This window comes from Coregonus clupeaformis, chromosome 12 (assembly GCF_020615455.1).
Source record: "Coregonus clupeaformis isolate EN_2021a chromosome 12, ASM2061545v1, whole genome shotgun sequence".
NCBI classification, from domain to species: domain Eukaryota; kingdom Metazoa; phylum Chordata; class Actinopteri; order Salmoniformes; family Salmonidae; genus Coregonus; species Coregonus clupeaformis.
In genome coordinates, this window is record NC_059203.1 from 54,910,350 (window position 1) to 54,926,261 (window position 15,912).

The 15,912-nt window shown below is 42.8% G+C and overlaps 1 protein-coding gene across 6 annotated transcripts in view; it reads left to right on the forward strand.

Annotated features, from left to right (window-relative positions):
• Positions 1 to 15,912, forward strand: part of LOC123492052 (RNA-binding protein 39-like) — a 51,894-nt gene that overhangs the window by 29,151 nt on the left and 6,831 nt on the right. For all 6 annotated transcript variants that reach the window (XM_045223947.1, XM_045223948.1, XM_045223949.1 and 3 more), the window contains 3 exons: positions 7,738 to 7,875; positions 11,771 to 11,836; positions 13,837 to 14,041. In XM_045223947.1, the coding sequence (XP_045079882.1) occupies positions 7,738 to 7,875; positions 11,771 to 11,836; positions 13,837 to 14,041 (409 nt within the window). The remainder of the gene's footprint in view (positions 1 to 7,737; positions 7,876 to 11,770; positions 11,837 to 13,836; positions 14,042 to 15,912) is intronic.

Consider the following 15,912-nt stretch of genomic DNA (forward strand, 5'->3'; position numbering starts at 1 on the left):
GACCATCAGTTCTCTAAACAACAGATTATACACCAAATATTGTGATTTAACCAAAGATTTTTGATATCCATTACTAGGACTTTTTCGACCAACCCTAGTGATGCCGTCTTCGTCCTCGATTCGAGCAAACAGGAGTCAAATAAAATGTCAGTGTCCAGTTGCAGGGGGTCAGTTTGAATTTAGAAAATGCTCCGTTATTAACATAAATACTTTTTTTGCTCCATGAAGTAATCCAACAATGTGTACGCCACCATCTTTTGTATTTCAAGTCTTCTCTCATTAATCGAGACAGGTCTCTGTCATCATGACATGCAGCACTTTGTGGTGGACACCCACCTGTCTCGATCAATGAGAGAAGACTTGAAATAGACAAGATGTCGGTGAAAATCTTTGGGTAAATCACTTCTGGTGTAACAATCTGTAGCTACAGTTCTCTGCACTTGTGTGTCTCTACACCTGAGACACACTCTGACACACTGAACTGTACTACACTGTTCATAATATTTTTTGGGGTATGTTTTTTTTTACCATATAACTTTTTTGTTGAATACCCAGTTCTATTGAGTTGGCATTAAATAGTGTACACTCCCCTGTATTTTAGATTTTGACAAAAAAACATTATTTTGAAATCTGAATGTCTAACATCTGTTTGATGCTACAGAGCCCTGTATAGCTTGTATAAATATATTATGTGAATCCATAAAGGCAAACAGATTTTGAAGATTGATAGAAAAGATCCATATTTATTGTATGATGGTTCTACATCAGGGCTCTTCAACCTTGTTCCTGGAGAGCTATAGTCCTGTAGGTTTTCACTCCTACCCTAATCTAGCACACCTGATTCTAATAATTAGCTGGTTGAGTTACAACTGGAGTAGGAGCGAAAACCTACAGGAGGGTAGCTCTCCAGGAACAGGGTTGGAGACCCCGGGGATATTCTGAGCCACACTGGCTGCGTTTACACAGGCAGCCCAATTCTGATATTTTTTCCACTAATTGGTCTTAATCACAGATATTTTTCATAACTGAACTGATTTGGTCAAAAGAGCAATTAATGTAAAAAAGATCAGAACTGTGATGTCTGTGTAAACGCAGCCATAGTCCTTTATCCGGCTTTGGTACGATGGCAATGGTGTTCGGCATGGTGGGCTGGGGAAGCTGAGACTCTTTGTGCTTAGGGCAAATGGTCTGCGGTGAACTGCCAGCTGGATAAGACTCTGCTGAAAGTGGTGTAGTGCTGCTTAACCATCAACTGTTTGGTCCTCTTGCAGAAGATGTGCTGGGGGGGTTGTGTGGTTAGCATTTTACACTTTTTGTGGAAGGGACATAGGGCAACGCCTTTGTTGGTAAAGGTATCAACCGAATGGGACCGGCTATCGTATTGTTTAGGCATGTGGGGACATTGGGAGCTGCTTTTGAGAGGAATGATCAGTCAACATAGTGTATGGGATGGGGCGCTAAAGAAGGTGTGAACATTTTTAGGAGGGAAGTTCTATGAAATGTTGTGTATGGGAGAATGTGGAGAAATGGCACCTCAATCGCTCTCATACACAACAGTACATTTACTGTCTAAGCACAACCAGAACCCCCTTCCTCATCTCAATGTACTGTTTGTAAACCTCCCCCAGCCCATTAACTTTGACAGATCATTCTTTTCAATAGTAGCCCTTTACAGGCGATTTTTGTAGTCTTTGTATTGTGTTTTGAGAATCTGCAGAGCGAAGAATGAGGTGATTGTGCCATTTACTGTTGTAGTCTTGATTGTATACCTTTCAGTGTCCCTTGCTGGTATCTGTCCAACAATCTTGTTGTGCTCCATAACCGCAAGGTGTGTCCGCTCCCTCATGCTCGTGTACCCAGAATGCCACCGCTGGAAGGACTGTGGAAGGACTCCAGATAACCTGAGTTTTACAAAGAGAAACGAGAAGAAGGGTAGACTAAATTGATTACATGGTCTGGAAGGTACTCTGTGGTCCTCAGGCTACCTCTAACCACATAACACAAACCATACAAACACTACCCAATTCATGTTTATACCATGCTTACTGTAAATTGAAAAATATCTTAGCCGTTAGCTTGTAATTGTTTTTGCGAACTTACCTTCACCTTGTGCAGAGCTAGGGGTTGGAAGCCCATGCTGGTGGAATCAGATTCTGTACCACCTACAACAAAATACACAACAATACACAATTTAACCACCACACTAATTGTATTGATCTCTTAGACTGGTTAGCTTAGCATAGCTAACATGGACATTTAAATATTGTCAGCTTGCTGTTAGCTAACTAGCATCACAAATTGGCAGCAAGATTGCGAGCCAGCTGAGAATGGTTGAGAACCAGCTAACTAGCCATGGACGATTTATACACATTCATCATTGCTACCAACACACAGAGTGAGTTGTCTATATTGACAATTCTATTATTAGTAACATGGTGTTTTCCAGACAAGGGTGGAATAGATCTTGATCAAATCAAGCTCCTCAAAGGTATTTATTCCCATTAAATCGCAGCAAATATCATTCCTCCACAGTCTCCCATGTTGAAAGGGATATTGTAAATAGGAATTCTGTGCCTGTTAATTTAAATTCCATTGATAGCTCTGTTAGCTCCACCTATGCTATTCATAGGTTTATAGTAAGCTATCGTTTTGCTACATGTGCTCATAAGCATAGGGGTATTGTCAATAGTAATCTTGTGCACATTTACCTGAATTCTACTATTAGCTCTGCAACTTTGAATCCAATCAGGAAGCTTTTTGTGGCTAGCTCATCAAGTTCTATTGACTTGTGTCACCATGGATGCTCCTGCTGTTTTTAGGGCTTGGACTGTTACATATACAGTGGGGGAAAAAAGTATTTAGTCAGCCACCAATTGTGCAAGTTCTCCCACTTAAAAAGATGAGAGAGGCCTGTAATTTTCATCATAGGTACACGTCAACTATGACAGACAAAATGATAAAAAATAATCCAGAAGATCACATTGTAGGATTTTTTATGAATTTATTTGCAAATTATGGTGGAAAATAAGTATTTGGTCAATAACAAAAGTTTCTCAATACTTTGTTATATACCCTTTGTTGGCAATGACACAGGTCAAACATTTTCTGTAAGTCTTCACAAGGTTTTCACACACTGTTGCTGGTATTTTGGCCCATTCCTCCATGCAGATCTCCTCTAGAGCAGTGATGTTTTGGGGCTGTCGCTGGGCAACACGGACTTTCAACTCCCTCCAAATATTTTCTATGGGGGTTGAGATCTGGAGACTGGCTAGGCCACTCCAGGACCTTGAAATGCTTCTTACGAAGCCACTCCTTCGTGTCCGGGCGGTGTGTTTGGGATCATTGTCATGCTGAAAGACCCAGCCACGTTTCATCTTCAATGCCCTTGCTGATGGAAGGAGGTTTTCACTCAAAATCTCACGATACATGGCCCCATTAATTCTTTCCTTTACACGGATCAGTCGTCCTGGTCTCTTTGCAGAAAAACAGCCCCAAAGCATGATGTTTCCACCCCCATGCTTCACAGTAGGTATGGTGTTCTTTAGATGCAACTCAGCATTCTTTGTCCTCCAAACACGACGAGTTGAGTTATTACCAAAAAGTTATATTTTGGTTTCATCTGACCATATGACATTCTCCCAATCCTCTTCTGGATCATCCAAATGCACTCTAGCAAACTTCAGACGGGCCTGGACATGTACTGGCTTAAGCAAGGGGACATGTCTGGCACTGCAGGATTTGAGTCCCTGGCGGCGTAGTGTGTTACTGATGGTAGGCTTTGTTACTTTGGTCCCAGCTCTCTGCAGGTCATTCACTAGGTCCCCCCGTGTGGTTCTGGGATTTTTGCTCACCGTTCTTGTGATCATTTTGACCCCCACGGGGTGAGATCTTGCGTGGAGCCCCAGATCGAGGGAGATTATCAGTGGTCTTGTATGTCTTCCATTTCCTAATAATTGCTCCCACAGTTGATTTCTTCAAACCAAGCTGCTTACCTATTGCAGATTCAGTCTTCCCAGCCTGGTGCAGGTCTACAATTTTGTTTATGGTGTCCTTTGACAGCTCTTTGGTCTTGGCCATAGTGGAGTTTGGAGTGTGACTGTTTGAGGTTGTGGACAGGTGTCTTTTATACTGATAACAAGTTCAAACAGGTGCCATTAATACAGGTAACGAGTGGAGGACAGAGGAGCCTCTTAAAGAAGTTGTTACAGGTCTGTGAGAGCCAGACATCTTGCTTGTTTGTAGGTGACCAAATACTTATTTTCCACCATAATTTGCAAATAAATTCATTAAAAATCCTACAATGTGATTTTCTGGATTTTTTTTCCTCAATTTGTCTGTCATAGTTGACGTGTACCTATGATGAAAATTACAGGCCTCTCATCTTTTTAAGTGGGAGAACTTGCACAATTGGTGGCTGACTAAATACTTTTTTTCCCCACTGTAAATGTGCGAAGCCTGATGTCTAAACTGGACTTTCTGGATGTCTGGGTGCATGACACTAGGCCAGACCTTCTGGTTATCTCAGAGACCTAGCTGAATAATTCAGGACGTTGCCATTGCGGACTACAACATTTTCAGATGGGATGGAATAAAAAGGGGAGAGGGGTGGCTAATGCTCTCTTAGCATCTCTGTCCCCAAAATATGTGAGCTGTTGGTTATAAAAGTGGCATAAGCCCAAAAAAAACTAACAAACTCCTCATTGATTGACCTTATCCTGACTAACCGTCGCCATAAGTACTGCTCCCATTTTGAACCATTTCATATGTCTGAAGGTACAAACTGCCTTCCCGGCGGTCCCGTGGCGAGCAAATCAAGTGCACTGTACTATAGGCCTACCACTGGCCAATCGGATGGCTCAGATTACCATGTCTGCAGTAATTTAGCAGGCGTGAAACAAAGCTACAGCAAAGTTCAGATTTCTAAACTTTTAAAACCATGACTATAGAGAAACTGTCAACAAAGAGCTGCTGTTTTTATGAGTGAGTTCATGTTTTTACTAAGCACTATCAACACTTTCTATTTAATGCTTTTATAAGCCATAAAATGTGCGTTCTCCCTACTTGGACTCGCGCTTCAACCAGCACTGCAGCTGCAATGAATGAGTATGAAAGTGAATCGATGGGCTTGTATTGTTGTTATTAGCAGCTTGGGTAATTTTTTATATCGAGGAATATTTCACTTTCTCTGGTCATAGGAGTAACCACATTTAATTTGTGCATGAGGCAGAAATAATGTGGTGTGACTTGAGTTTCGCCTTCAGCTGGAAGACGGTGTCCCTTTTTTGGTCAGTGTCAGTGGAGGAAAGGGAGAGCGGAGGGACGTTGAGAGACGGACCCTCTGCTGCCCTCCTTCTGTTGAGACTGACCATCAGATGCAGGCTCCATCAGCCCAGTAAAAAAACCCAAAGCAGATTATTAAAATGTATTCTCACTCAGCTTTGCCGCACAAGTAATATAACAACTGATCTGTTACCGGTGTGATCATATAGCCTACCTCAAATATTGAAATATATATATTTTTTTAATGGTCTAAAAAGAACAACAATGCATTGACAGGCAATTCAAGCAAAACCAATATGCAGTGATAATGTTTTGGGCCTATAGCCTACTGCACAAACCTCATTACTGTTGTTAAAGGGTTAATGTTGCATAGGCTTATGTTTTTTAATTTGTAAAATAAAAATGAACGGTAGATCTCGGCGTGTATTTTGACTCAGTGATCTCGACTCAAAAAAGGTTGGTGACCACTGCTGTAGGCCATGTCATTCTGTTGAATAAGCTGTCCTCGATAGGGTTGGGTACTGATGCTTGCTGATTGTTTCATAATTAAATCAGGCCATCAAGGTAGATGGGGTCAAATCTGAGTTCCTTGAATTACGTAAAGGGGTGCCCCAATGTTCGATACTCGGCCCACTACTGTTTACAATACAGTGCCTTCGGAAAGTATTCAGACCCCTTGACTTTTTCCACATTTTGTTACTTTACAGCCTTATTCTAAAATGTAGCAATCTACACACTATTGTAGATATTGTAGATAATAACCCCATAAGTGAAAACAGGTTTTTAGACATTTTTGCAAATGTATTAAAAATAAAAAAAGATACCTTATTTACATAAGTATTCAGACCCTTTGCTATGAGACTCGAAATTGAGCTCAGGTGCATCCTGTTTCCATTGATCATCCTTCAGATGTTTCTACAACTTGATTGGAGTTTACCTGGGGTAAATTTGATTGATTGGACATGATTTGGAAAGGCACACACCTGTCTATATAAGGTCCCACAGTTGACAGTACATGTCAGAGCAAAAACCAAGCCATGAGGTCAAAGGAATTGTCCGTAGAGCTCCGAGACAAGATTTTGTCGAGGCACAGATCTGGAGAAGGCTACCAAAAACATTCTGCCCCATGGAAGGTCCCCAAGAACACAATGGCCTCCATTATTCTTAGATGGAAGAAGTTTGGATCCACCAAGACTCTTCCTAGAGCTGGCTGCCCTGCCAAACTGAGCAATCAGGGGAGAAGGGCCTTGGTCAGGGAGGTGACCAAGAACCCAACGGTCACTCTGACAGAGCTCCAGAGTTCCTCTGTAGAAGGACAACCATCTCAGCAGCACTCCACCAATCCTGCCTTTATGGTAGAGTGCCAGACGGAAGCCACCCCTCAGTAAAAGGCACATGACAGCCCGCTTGGAGTTTGCCAAAAGGCACAAGATTATCCGGGCTGATGAAACCAAGATTGAACTCTTTGGCCTGAATGCCAAGCTTCACGTCACTAGGAAACCTGGCACCATCCCTACGGTGAAGCATGGTGGTGGCAACATCATGCTGTGGGGATGTTTTTCAGCGGCAGAGACGAACGAAGCAAAGTACAGAGAGATCCTTGATGAAAACCTGCTCCAGAGCTCTCAGGACCTCAGACTGGGGCGAACGTTCACCTTCCAACAGGACAATGACCCTAAGCACACAGCAAAGACAACGCAGGAGTGGCTTCGGGACAGGTCTCTGAATGTCCTTGAGTGGCCCAGCTAGACCCCGGACTTGAACCCGATCTATCATCTCTGGAGAGACCTGAAAATAGGTGTGCAGCAACGCTCCCCATCCATCCTGACAGAGCTTGATAGGATCTGCAGAGAGGAATGGAAGAAACTTCCCAAATACAGGTGTGCCAAGCTTGTAGCGTCATACCCAAGAAGACTTGTGGTTGTAATCGCTGCCAAAGGTGCTTCAACACAGATGTTAAAGCATCCTCGGTTGATAAGCAACCTTGGATGTTTAAGGGGGGGGGGGGGTAGATGTTGGGCTGGGGGAAAATGGATGGCGAGTTGGGGGTTGTAGGCCCACCTCTTTTTGTTTCTTTCCTTTACAAAATTCTGGGTATGTATCAATATGATCATTTCTCTGTATGTGTTTTTCTATAGAATTTTTCTTTGAGTGGCAGCCTACGGGTACACGTGGTATAAACTGTGTAAATTGATATGAATATTGTACCTGGAACACCCCTAACAAAAAATGACAAAGCAAATAAAACAGTTTGTTTTCTTCCCCTATAATCAAAATGTTATACCTAATTAGGGTCAAATTTGAACAATTGCTAAAATTACGATTAATCTTAGTTAAGTACAGAACCATGCGGTTAACTCGATTAATTCTTTAAATCATTTGACAGCCTTTTATTTTAACAGCTTAAGGCAATCTGCACCATTTCCCTACGTTCACTTTTGTGTGTGCTTTCTCTAGGCTGAGAAAAACAGGGCTGCTGCCATGGCCAACAACCTGCAGAAGGGAAACGCTGGCCCGATGAGACTCTACGTCGGATCCTTACACTTTAACATCACAGAGGAGATGCTGCGAGGAATCTTTGAGCCTTTTGGAAAGGTGAGAGGCGTTGTACAATGTACCATGGGCGGCGCATGAGTTTAAAGTTTGGGGAAGCTGTTTTTTCACACACCACAAAAATCAACTTTCTAATAAAGCATTGCATGCATCCATCACATTTGCAGACTAACATAAGGTAAAATGCATAATGTGATGAGTAGATTTGTTAACCGTAGGCCAAGCCATTGTTATAAGTGTATATATAACTCAATCAATGTTTGCAAAAATAACCGTTCTGAACAGAATGCAGATGAGCGCGTGCAGGGGTTAAAATTCTCGTTCCCTGCGATGGATTTCCGTCATGAGAGGTCGTTTTTGAGATCAGTGTAGATCTGCAATAAAAGTCTCCGGGGGGTGGTTTGGAGATGACATAACCTAATCCAGAAGCATGTCTGTTCTACGAAATACACTGCTAAAAAAAATTAAGGGAACACTAAAATAACACATCCTAGATCTGAATGAATGAAATAATCTTATTAAATACTTATTTATTTACATAGTTGAATGTGCTGACAACAATATCACACATAAATTATCAATGGAAATCAAATGTATCAACCCATGGAGGTCTGGATTTGGAGTCACCCTCAAAATTAAAGTGGAAAACCACACTACAGGCTGATCCAACTTTGTCCTTAAAACAAGTCAAAATGAGGCTCAGTAGTGTGTGTGGCCTCCACGTGCCTGTATGACCTCCCTACAACGCCTGGGCATGCTCCTGATGAGGTGGCGGATGGTCTCCTGAGGGATCTCCTCCCAGACCTGGACTAAAGCATCTGCCAACTCCTGGACAGTCTGTGGTGCAACGTGGCGTTGGTGGATGGAGCGAGACATGATGTCCCAGATGTGCTCAATTGGATTCAGGTCTGGGGAACGGGCGGGCCAGTCCATAGCATCAATGCCTTCCTCTTGCAGGAACTGCTAACACACTCCAGCCACATGAGGTCTAGCATTGTCTTGCATTAGGAGGAACCCAGGGCCAACTGCACCAGCATATGGTCTCACAAGGGGTCTGAGGATCTCATCTCGGTACCTAATGGCAGTCAGGCTACCTCTGGCGAGCACATGGAGGGCTGTGCGGCCCCCCAAAGAAATGCCACCCCACACCATGACTGACCCACCGCCAAACCGGTCATGCTGGAGGATGTTGCAGGCAGCAGAACGTTCTCCACGGCGTCTCCAGACTCTGTCACGTCTGTCACGTGCTCAGTGTGAACCTGCTTTCATCTGTGAAGAGCACAGGGCGCCAGTGGCGAATTTGCCAATCTTGGTGTTCTCTGGCAAATGCCAAACGTCCTGCACGGTGTTGGGCTGTAAGCACAACCCCCACCTTTGGACGTCGGGCCCTCATACCACCCTCATGGAGTCTGTTTCTGACCGTTTGAGCAGACACATGCACAATTGTGGCCTGCTGGAGGTCATTTTGCAGGGCTCTGGCAGTGCTTCTCCTGCTCCTCCTTGCACAAAGGCGGAGGTAGCGGTCCTGCTGCTGGGTTGTTGCCCTCCTCCACGTCTCCTGATGTACTGGCCTGTCTCCTGGTAGCACCTCCATGCTCTGGACACTACGCTGACAGACACAGCAAACCTTCTTGCCACAGCTCGCATTGATGTGCCATCCTGGATGAGCTGCACAACCTGAGCCACTTGTGTGGGTTGTAGACTCCGTCTCATGCTACCACTAGAGGGAAAGCACTGCCAGCATTCAAAAGTGACCAAAACATCAGCCAGGAAGCATAGGAACTGAGAAGTGGTCTGTGGTCACCACCTGCAGAACCACTTCTTTATTGGGGGTGTCTTGCTAATTGCCTATAATTTCCACCTGTTGTCTATTCCATTTGCACAACAGCATGTGAAATGTTTTGTCAATCAGTGTTAATTCGTAAGTGGACAGTTTGATTTCACAGAAGTGTGATTGACTTGGAGTTACATTGTGTTGTTTAAGTATTCCCTTAATTTTTTTGAGCAGTGTATATTCCCCAATATGTTATTTTCTCTGTTAAGCTGTGGGCACTGAACTGACATGCATGATTGTTACTGAAGACAGGAATGAAATAGTGTATAAAGCGGTGCTCAACTCCCAACAGCGGTGTGTAACCTACTGTAGCTGCTGGCAAAGTCATTCAAAGCCTCTACTTTTAGCGTTCAGGTCAGGATTTAACTTTCCAGTGCTACTATTTTTGCCATATGTTGTTATTAAAACAAAATCTGACAACCCCATAGTAGAATAGTTTACCTATTTACCTAGAAGGCTTTGTTGTGTGTTCTGTGAGAAATATTCCTCTCGAGGCGCATTCAAGTTGCGATAGGGAGGCAAACCTGCGTTCTGACAAGCAGTCAATTCTTAATGCAATCACATTTTTGGCAAATGTGTTTTGAAAGCAGTTTTGGCCTTTGTTAAAAAAGAGTGGGGTCCCAGTTTTCCATTGCTACAATTTTATTGTTTAACTCCTTCAATTGCGCCAGTGGCATCGTTTTACAAATTCAGTTACAACTCGAGTTTCAAGCATGGTTTAGCTGCACAACATTAGTGATGGGTCGTTCGTGAACGAACGGCTCTTTTGGTGAACGTCGGGAACCGAATTGCGTATGTGAAAGAGCTGTACTTTTGGCTCCCTGATTTGCATACTTTTACTATTGCTTTTTGAGCTCCAGACATCCAATTATCTGCAGGTAAATTATAAAAGCATTCTCTGAAGATGGTAATTCCTCAGTGCAGGAACAATGTAGTGAGAGAGCCTCATTCTGATCCATGCTAATTTATTCAGTGTGTACATTTATTAATTTTTTGGCAGAAGATTTTGGTCAGGTAAAACTGTATTTGAACTCACATTTCACAATCTGACAATGATATGCAATGTTTTAGGCTTGGAATTATTGATTTACTATTTTTACTGAACGAAGAGCCCGTTTGAGAGCCAAATGAACAGCTCTTTTAGGTGAACGGAGCCAAATGATCCGGCTCACAGAAAATAATCGGAATGCCCATCACTACGCAACAGAGCTCAAAGGGGAAAATGGTGTCTTAAAAGGGCAATGACGTACTTAGTAATAAACCCCCCCCAAAAAAATTATAGTGAATAATTAATTATATATTTATAATAAAATAATAATAACAATCATGATGTTGTGTCCAATGGGATAGATGCAGATGGACAAACACCATGCTTCAGCGTATGTACATTTTATAGCCACTATGCTGCATCAGTTGGTCTACAGGGAATAATGTTTATTGCTAATAGCACATCTGATAATTGACCATGCATAGGCTATATGCATGCTCCAATATGTAAAAATAATTTGTAGAGGTCGAAATTATATTTTAAATGGTGTCATCATCATTTTATTTTCATTAATTTTGGTGTAGAATGTCCTGAGGTTCTCAGTCTTTCTATATAAAAATGATCCCGGGTAGGATCACAGCTGCAAGCTAAGCTAAGCAAGGGGACTGGAATTGGCCAAACTTGCAGTTTAATACATGTACAAAATGATCCTCTTTCCCTAAAAGTATGATGGTCATCATGACTTTCTTACATGAAATGGAAGGCAAACTTTTTTTCTTTTTTTTTACCCCTGCTCTGCGTGTTGCATAGAGCAGACCTAGAGCTGAGCAGAAGCGTTGATTAGGATATGCATGCAGGGTCTGGGAAAAAAATATATTAACCCATTTCATCCAATTCTATGTCATTTCACATGACTGGAGACATTAGCATCTTTTTAATACCACAAAATGACCGAAAAGACAGGCTACCCGACAAACTGAGATCAATAAAAACGACCTTGTCTTGAATGCAACCAATAGCCTAGGCTCTACAAAAAGAGGGGGGAGACAGATTGTAGGTCTACAATATATCAGTGCTATGTAGACTTTAATCTGTTATCCATTTCCTTCCTCCAGATTGAGAGTATTCAGCTCATGATGGATAGTGAGACGAGCAGATCCAAAGGATATGGCTTCATCACTGTAAGTATCACACTCAATCCAGTCAATGGAGGCACACAATACTACGATTATTGGGAATACTCAGATTAATAAAATGGTTTGATTAAAACGTTTACATGCTTTGCAAATAGAACAATTTCCCTTACAATCCAGTTTACATGGACATATATTATAATCTATCACAGCGACCATATTATTTATGGCTGGGAATTCTCAGGGAACTCATGATACGATATTATGACGATACTTAGGTACCGATACGATATTTATTGCAATTCTAAATGTATTGTGATTCTATATGTACACAAAAGTATGTGGACACCCCTTCAAATTAGTGGATTCGGCTATTTGAGCCACACTCGTTGCTGACGGGTGTATAAAATCGAGCACACAGCCATGCAATCTCCATAGACAAGCATTGGCAGTAGAATGGCCGTACTGAAGAGATCAGTGACTTTCAACGTGGCACCATCATAGGATGCCACCTTTCCAACAAGTCAGTTTGTCAAATTTCTGCCCTGCTAGAGCTGCCCCGGTCAACTGTAAGTACTGTTATTCTGAAGTAGAAACATCTAGGAGCAACAACGGCTCAGCCGCGAAGTGGTAGGCCACACAAGCTCACAGAACAGGAGTGCTGAAGCGCGTAGCGCATCAAATCGTCTGTCCTCGGTTGCAACACTCACTACCGAGTTCCAAACTGCCTCTGGAAGCAACGTCAGCAAAATAACTGTTCGTCGGGAGCTTCATGAACTGGGTTTCCATGGCCGAGCAGCCGCACACAAGCCTAAGATCACCATGCGCAATGCCAAGCGTTGGCTGGAGTGGTGTAATGCTCGCCGCCATTGGACTATGGCGCAGTGGAAACACGTTCTCTGGAGTGATGAATCACTCTTCACCATCTGGCAGTCCGACGGACTAATCTGGGTGTGGCGGATGCCAGGAGAACGCTACCTGCCTGAATGCATAGTGCCAACTGTAAAGTTTGGTGGAGGGGGAATAATGGTCTGGGGCTGTTTTTCATGGTTCTGTATAGTTCGGGCTAGGGAAATCTTTACGCTACAGCATTCAAATGACATTCTAGACGATTCTGTGCCAACTTTGTGGCAACCGTTTGGGGAAGGCCTGTTCCTGTTTCAGCTTGACAATGCCCCTGTGCACAAAGCGAGGTCCATACAGAACTGGCCTGCACAGAGCCCTGACCTCAACCCCATCGAACACCTTTGGAATGAATTGGAATGCCGACTGCGAGCCAGGCCTAATCGCCCAACATCAGTGACCGACCTCACTAATGCTCTTGTGGCTGAATGGAAGCAAGTCCCCGCAGCAATGTTCCAACATCTAGTGGAAAGCCTTCCCAGAAGAGTGGAGGCTGTTATAGCAGCAAAGGGGTGGGACCAACTCCATATTAATGCCCATGATTTTGGAATGAGATGTTCGACGAGCAGGTGTCCAATCTACTTTTGTAATGGCTTGTATCACGATATGATATGTATTGCAATTCAATACTGCAATTTTATTGCGATTCGATGTTCCAAACATATTGCTAGTTTGTTGCTCTCATTGCGGTAAAACCATGTGCCGTCATTATGAGCACGACAACATTGAATGTTGGGTTCAACTTGGCTTTCCATAGAATGCGTTCTATTATAACATGATTAGTTACTGCTACATGTGTTTGTGTCTGGAGCATCTTCCAGTATAAAAAAAGCCAAGAATGCATGCAGTCTATTTTTAGAGCCCACATTATTCCGACATATTTTAGAATGTAATAATAATGTGAATGTCAATGCATAATGCCTTTGGGAAGACCTATTAAAAAATGCATTATTCTTATTGGTGATGCATGCATTTTTGGGGGAGTTCTTCTATATTACTACAATTTAAATATAAAATGTAGGTCCTTAAAAATGACAATTAAGTGCTTGAGAAAGTCCTTGAATTTGACTCTCCAATGTCTTTATGAACCCTGATGAGTGTGCATGTAAACATAGTCAATTAAATGGCATGCGTTTCCTCGCCAGTTCTCGGACACAGAGTGTGCCAAGAAGGCTCTGGATCAGTTGAACGGTTTTGAGCTGGCCGGCCGGCCGATGAAGGTGGGCCATGTGACTGAGCGCACAGACGCCTCCACCGCCAGCTCCTTCCTGGACAGCGATGAGCTGGAGAGGACGGGCATCGACCTGGGCACCACCGGGCGCCTGCAACTCATGGCCCGGCTGGCTGAAGGTAAAGCCAGAGAGAGCCCAGGGCCTGTATTCACAAATAATTTTGAGAAGTCATGTTTGGGATGGTTAGACATTTACAGAATGGGGATCTGCAAGGAAATTGCGGAGGGTTATGCTTGAGTCGGGGAGGGTTTAGTATTTTTTTTAAATCTAGACATGGGGAGGGGTCATGTAATTTGTAATTGAAATTTCAACATTTCTCAGTGTTTTAGAATTAGTTACTTATTAGGCTGTTTATCAATGTGTGCCCTCATCTATGATTCTGAGCTGGGCACGCAATATCAAGTGCGCCTATAGGCTATTTAGTGTGGTTTCAATCAAATAATCCATAGGCTATACGAAGTGCATGCTCAGAGAAGCAGAGAGCAAAGTTTTATATTTTGAAGAAAATGTACTTCGTTGAGCCATTTGCACTGCTGGGATGGTGTAAATAAAACTAGGCTGCATTACACACTGCAATTGATATTCCAACCCTGAGCCCGGACTGCTTTTTTTGTGCTGCCTAACAAATGGCTGTGCAGTGTAGGCCTACAGTGGCAGTTCAGGAGGAGAGTCAAAGGCGTTTACCCAAAATATTTTTTTATTAGGCCTAGTCCAAAACATTTAATATTGTGCTCTCGGACTCGCATGTTCAGTTTGAGAAGGAGAGTGCGAAGATGAGGAAGAGGACCGGAGGTCAATTTTGATAGCTTGTTACTACTATAATTGATTTGATAAAAACAATGTTTCTTGCCCATGGTGTATTTATCAGAGTTATTGACCTCAAAATAAGCCAGATTCGAGTAACTTACATTGTGGTGCTGAAACTTGAAGCGGCAGCGTGGTAAAATCTAGCGGAAATGGACAGCTCATCAAATCACATTTTATTGGTCACTTACACATATTTAGCAGATGTTATTGCAGGTGTAGGGAAATGCTTGTGTTCCTAGCTCCAACAGTGCAGTAGTGTCTAACAATTCACAACAATACACACAAATCTAAAAGTAAAAAAATTGTAATTAAGAAATATATAAATATTAGGAAGAGCAATTTCGGAGTGGCATTGACTAAAATACAGTAGTAGGCCTGATTACCAACAACATATACAGTGGGGGAAAAAAGTATTTAGTCAGCCACCAATTGTGCAAGTTCTCCCACTTAAAAAGATGAGAGAGGCCTGTAATTTTCATCATAGGTACACGTCAACTATGACAGACAAATTGAGGAGAAAAAAATCCAGAAAATCACATTGTAGGATTTTTTATGAATTTATTTGCAAATTATGGTGGAAAATAAGTATTTGGTCAATAACAAAAGTTTCTCAATACTTTGTTATATACCCTTTGTTGGCAATGACACAGGTCAAACGTTTTCTGTAAGTCTTCACAAGGTTTTCACACACTGTTGCTGGTATTTTGGCCCATTCCTCCATGCAGATCTCCTCTAGAGCAGTGATGTTTTGGGGCTGTCGCTGGGCAACACTGACTTTCAACTCCCTCCAAATATTTTCTATGGGGTTGAGATCTGGAGACTGGCTAGGCCACTCCAGGACCTTGAAATGCTTCTTACGAAGCCACCCCCATGCTTCACAGTAGGTATGGTGTTCTTTGGATGCAACTCAGCATTCTTTGTCCTCCAAACACGACGAGTTGAGTTATTACCAAAAAGTTATATTTTGGTTTCATCTGACCATATTACATTCTCCCAATCCTCTTCTGGATCATCCAAATGCACTCTAGCAAACTTCAGACGGGCCTGGACATGTACTGGCTTAAGCAGGGGGACACGTCTGGCACTGCAGGATTTGAGTCCCTGGCGGCGTAGTGTGTTACTGATGGTAGGCTTTGTTACTTTGGTCCCAGCTCTCTGCAGGTCATTCACTAGGTTCCCCCG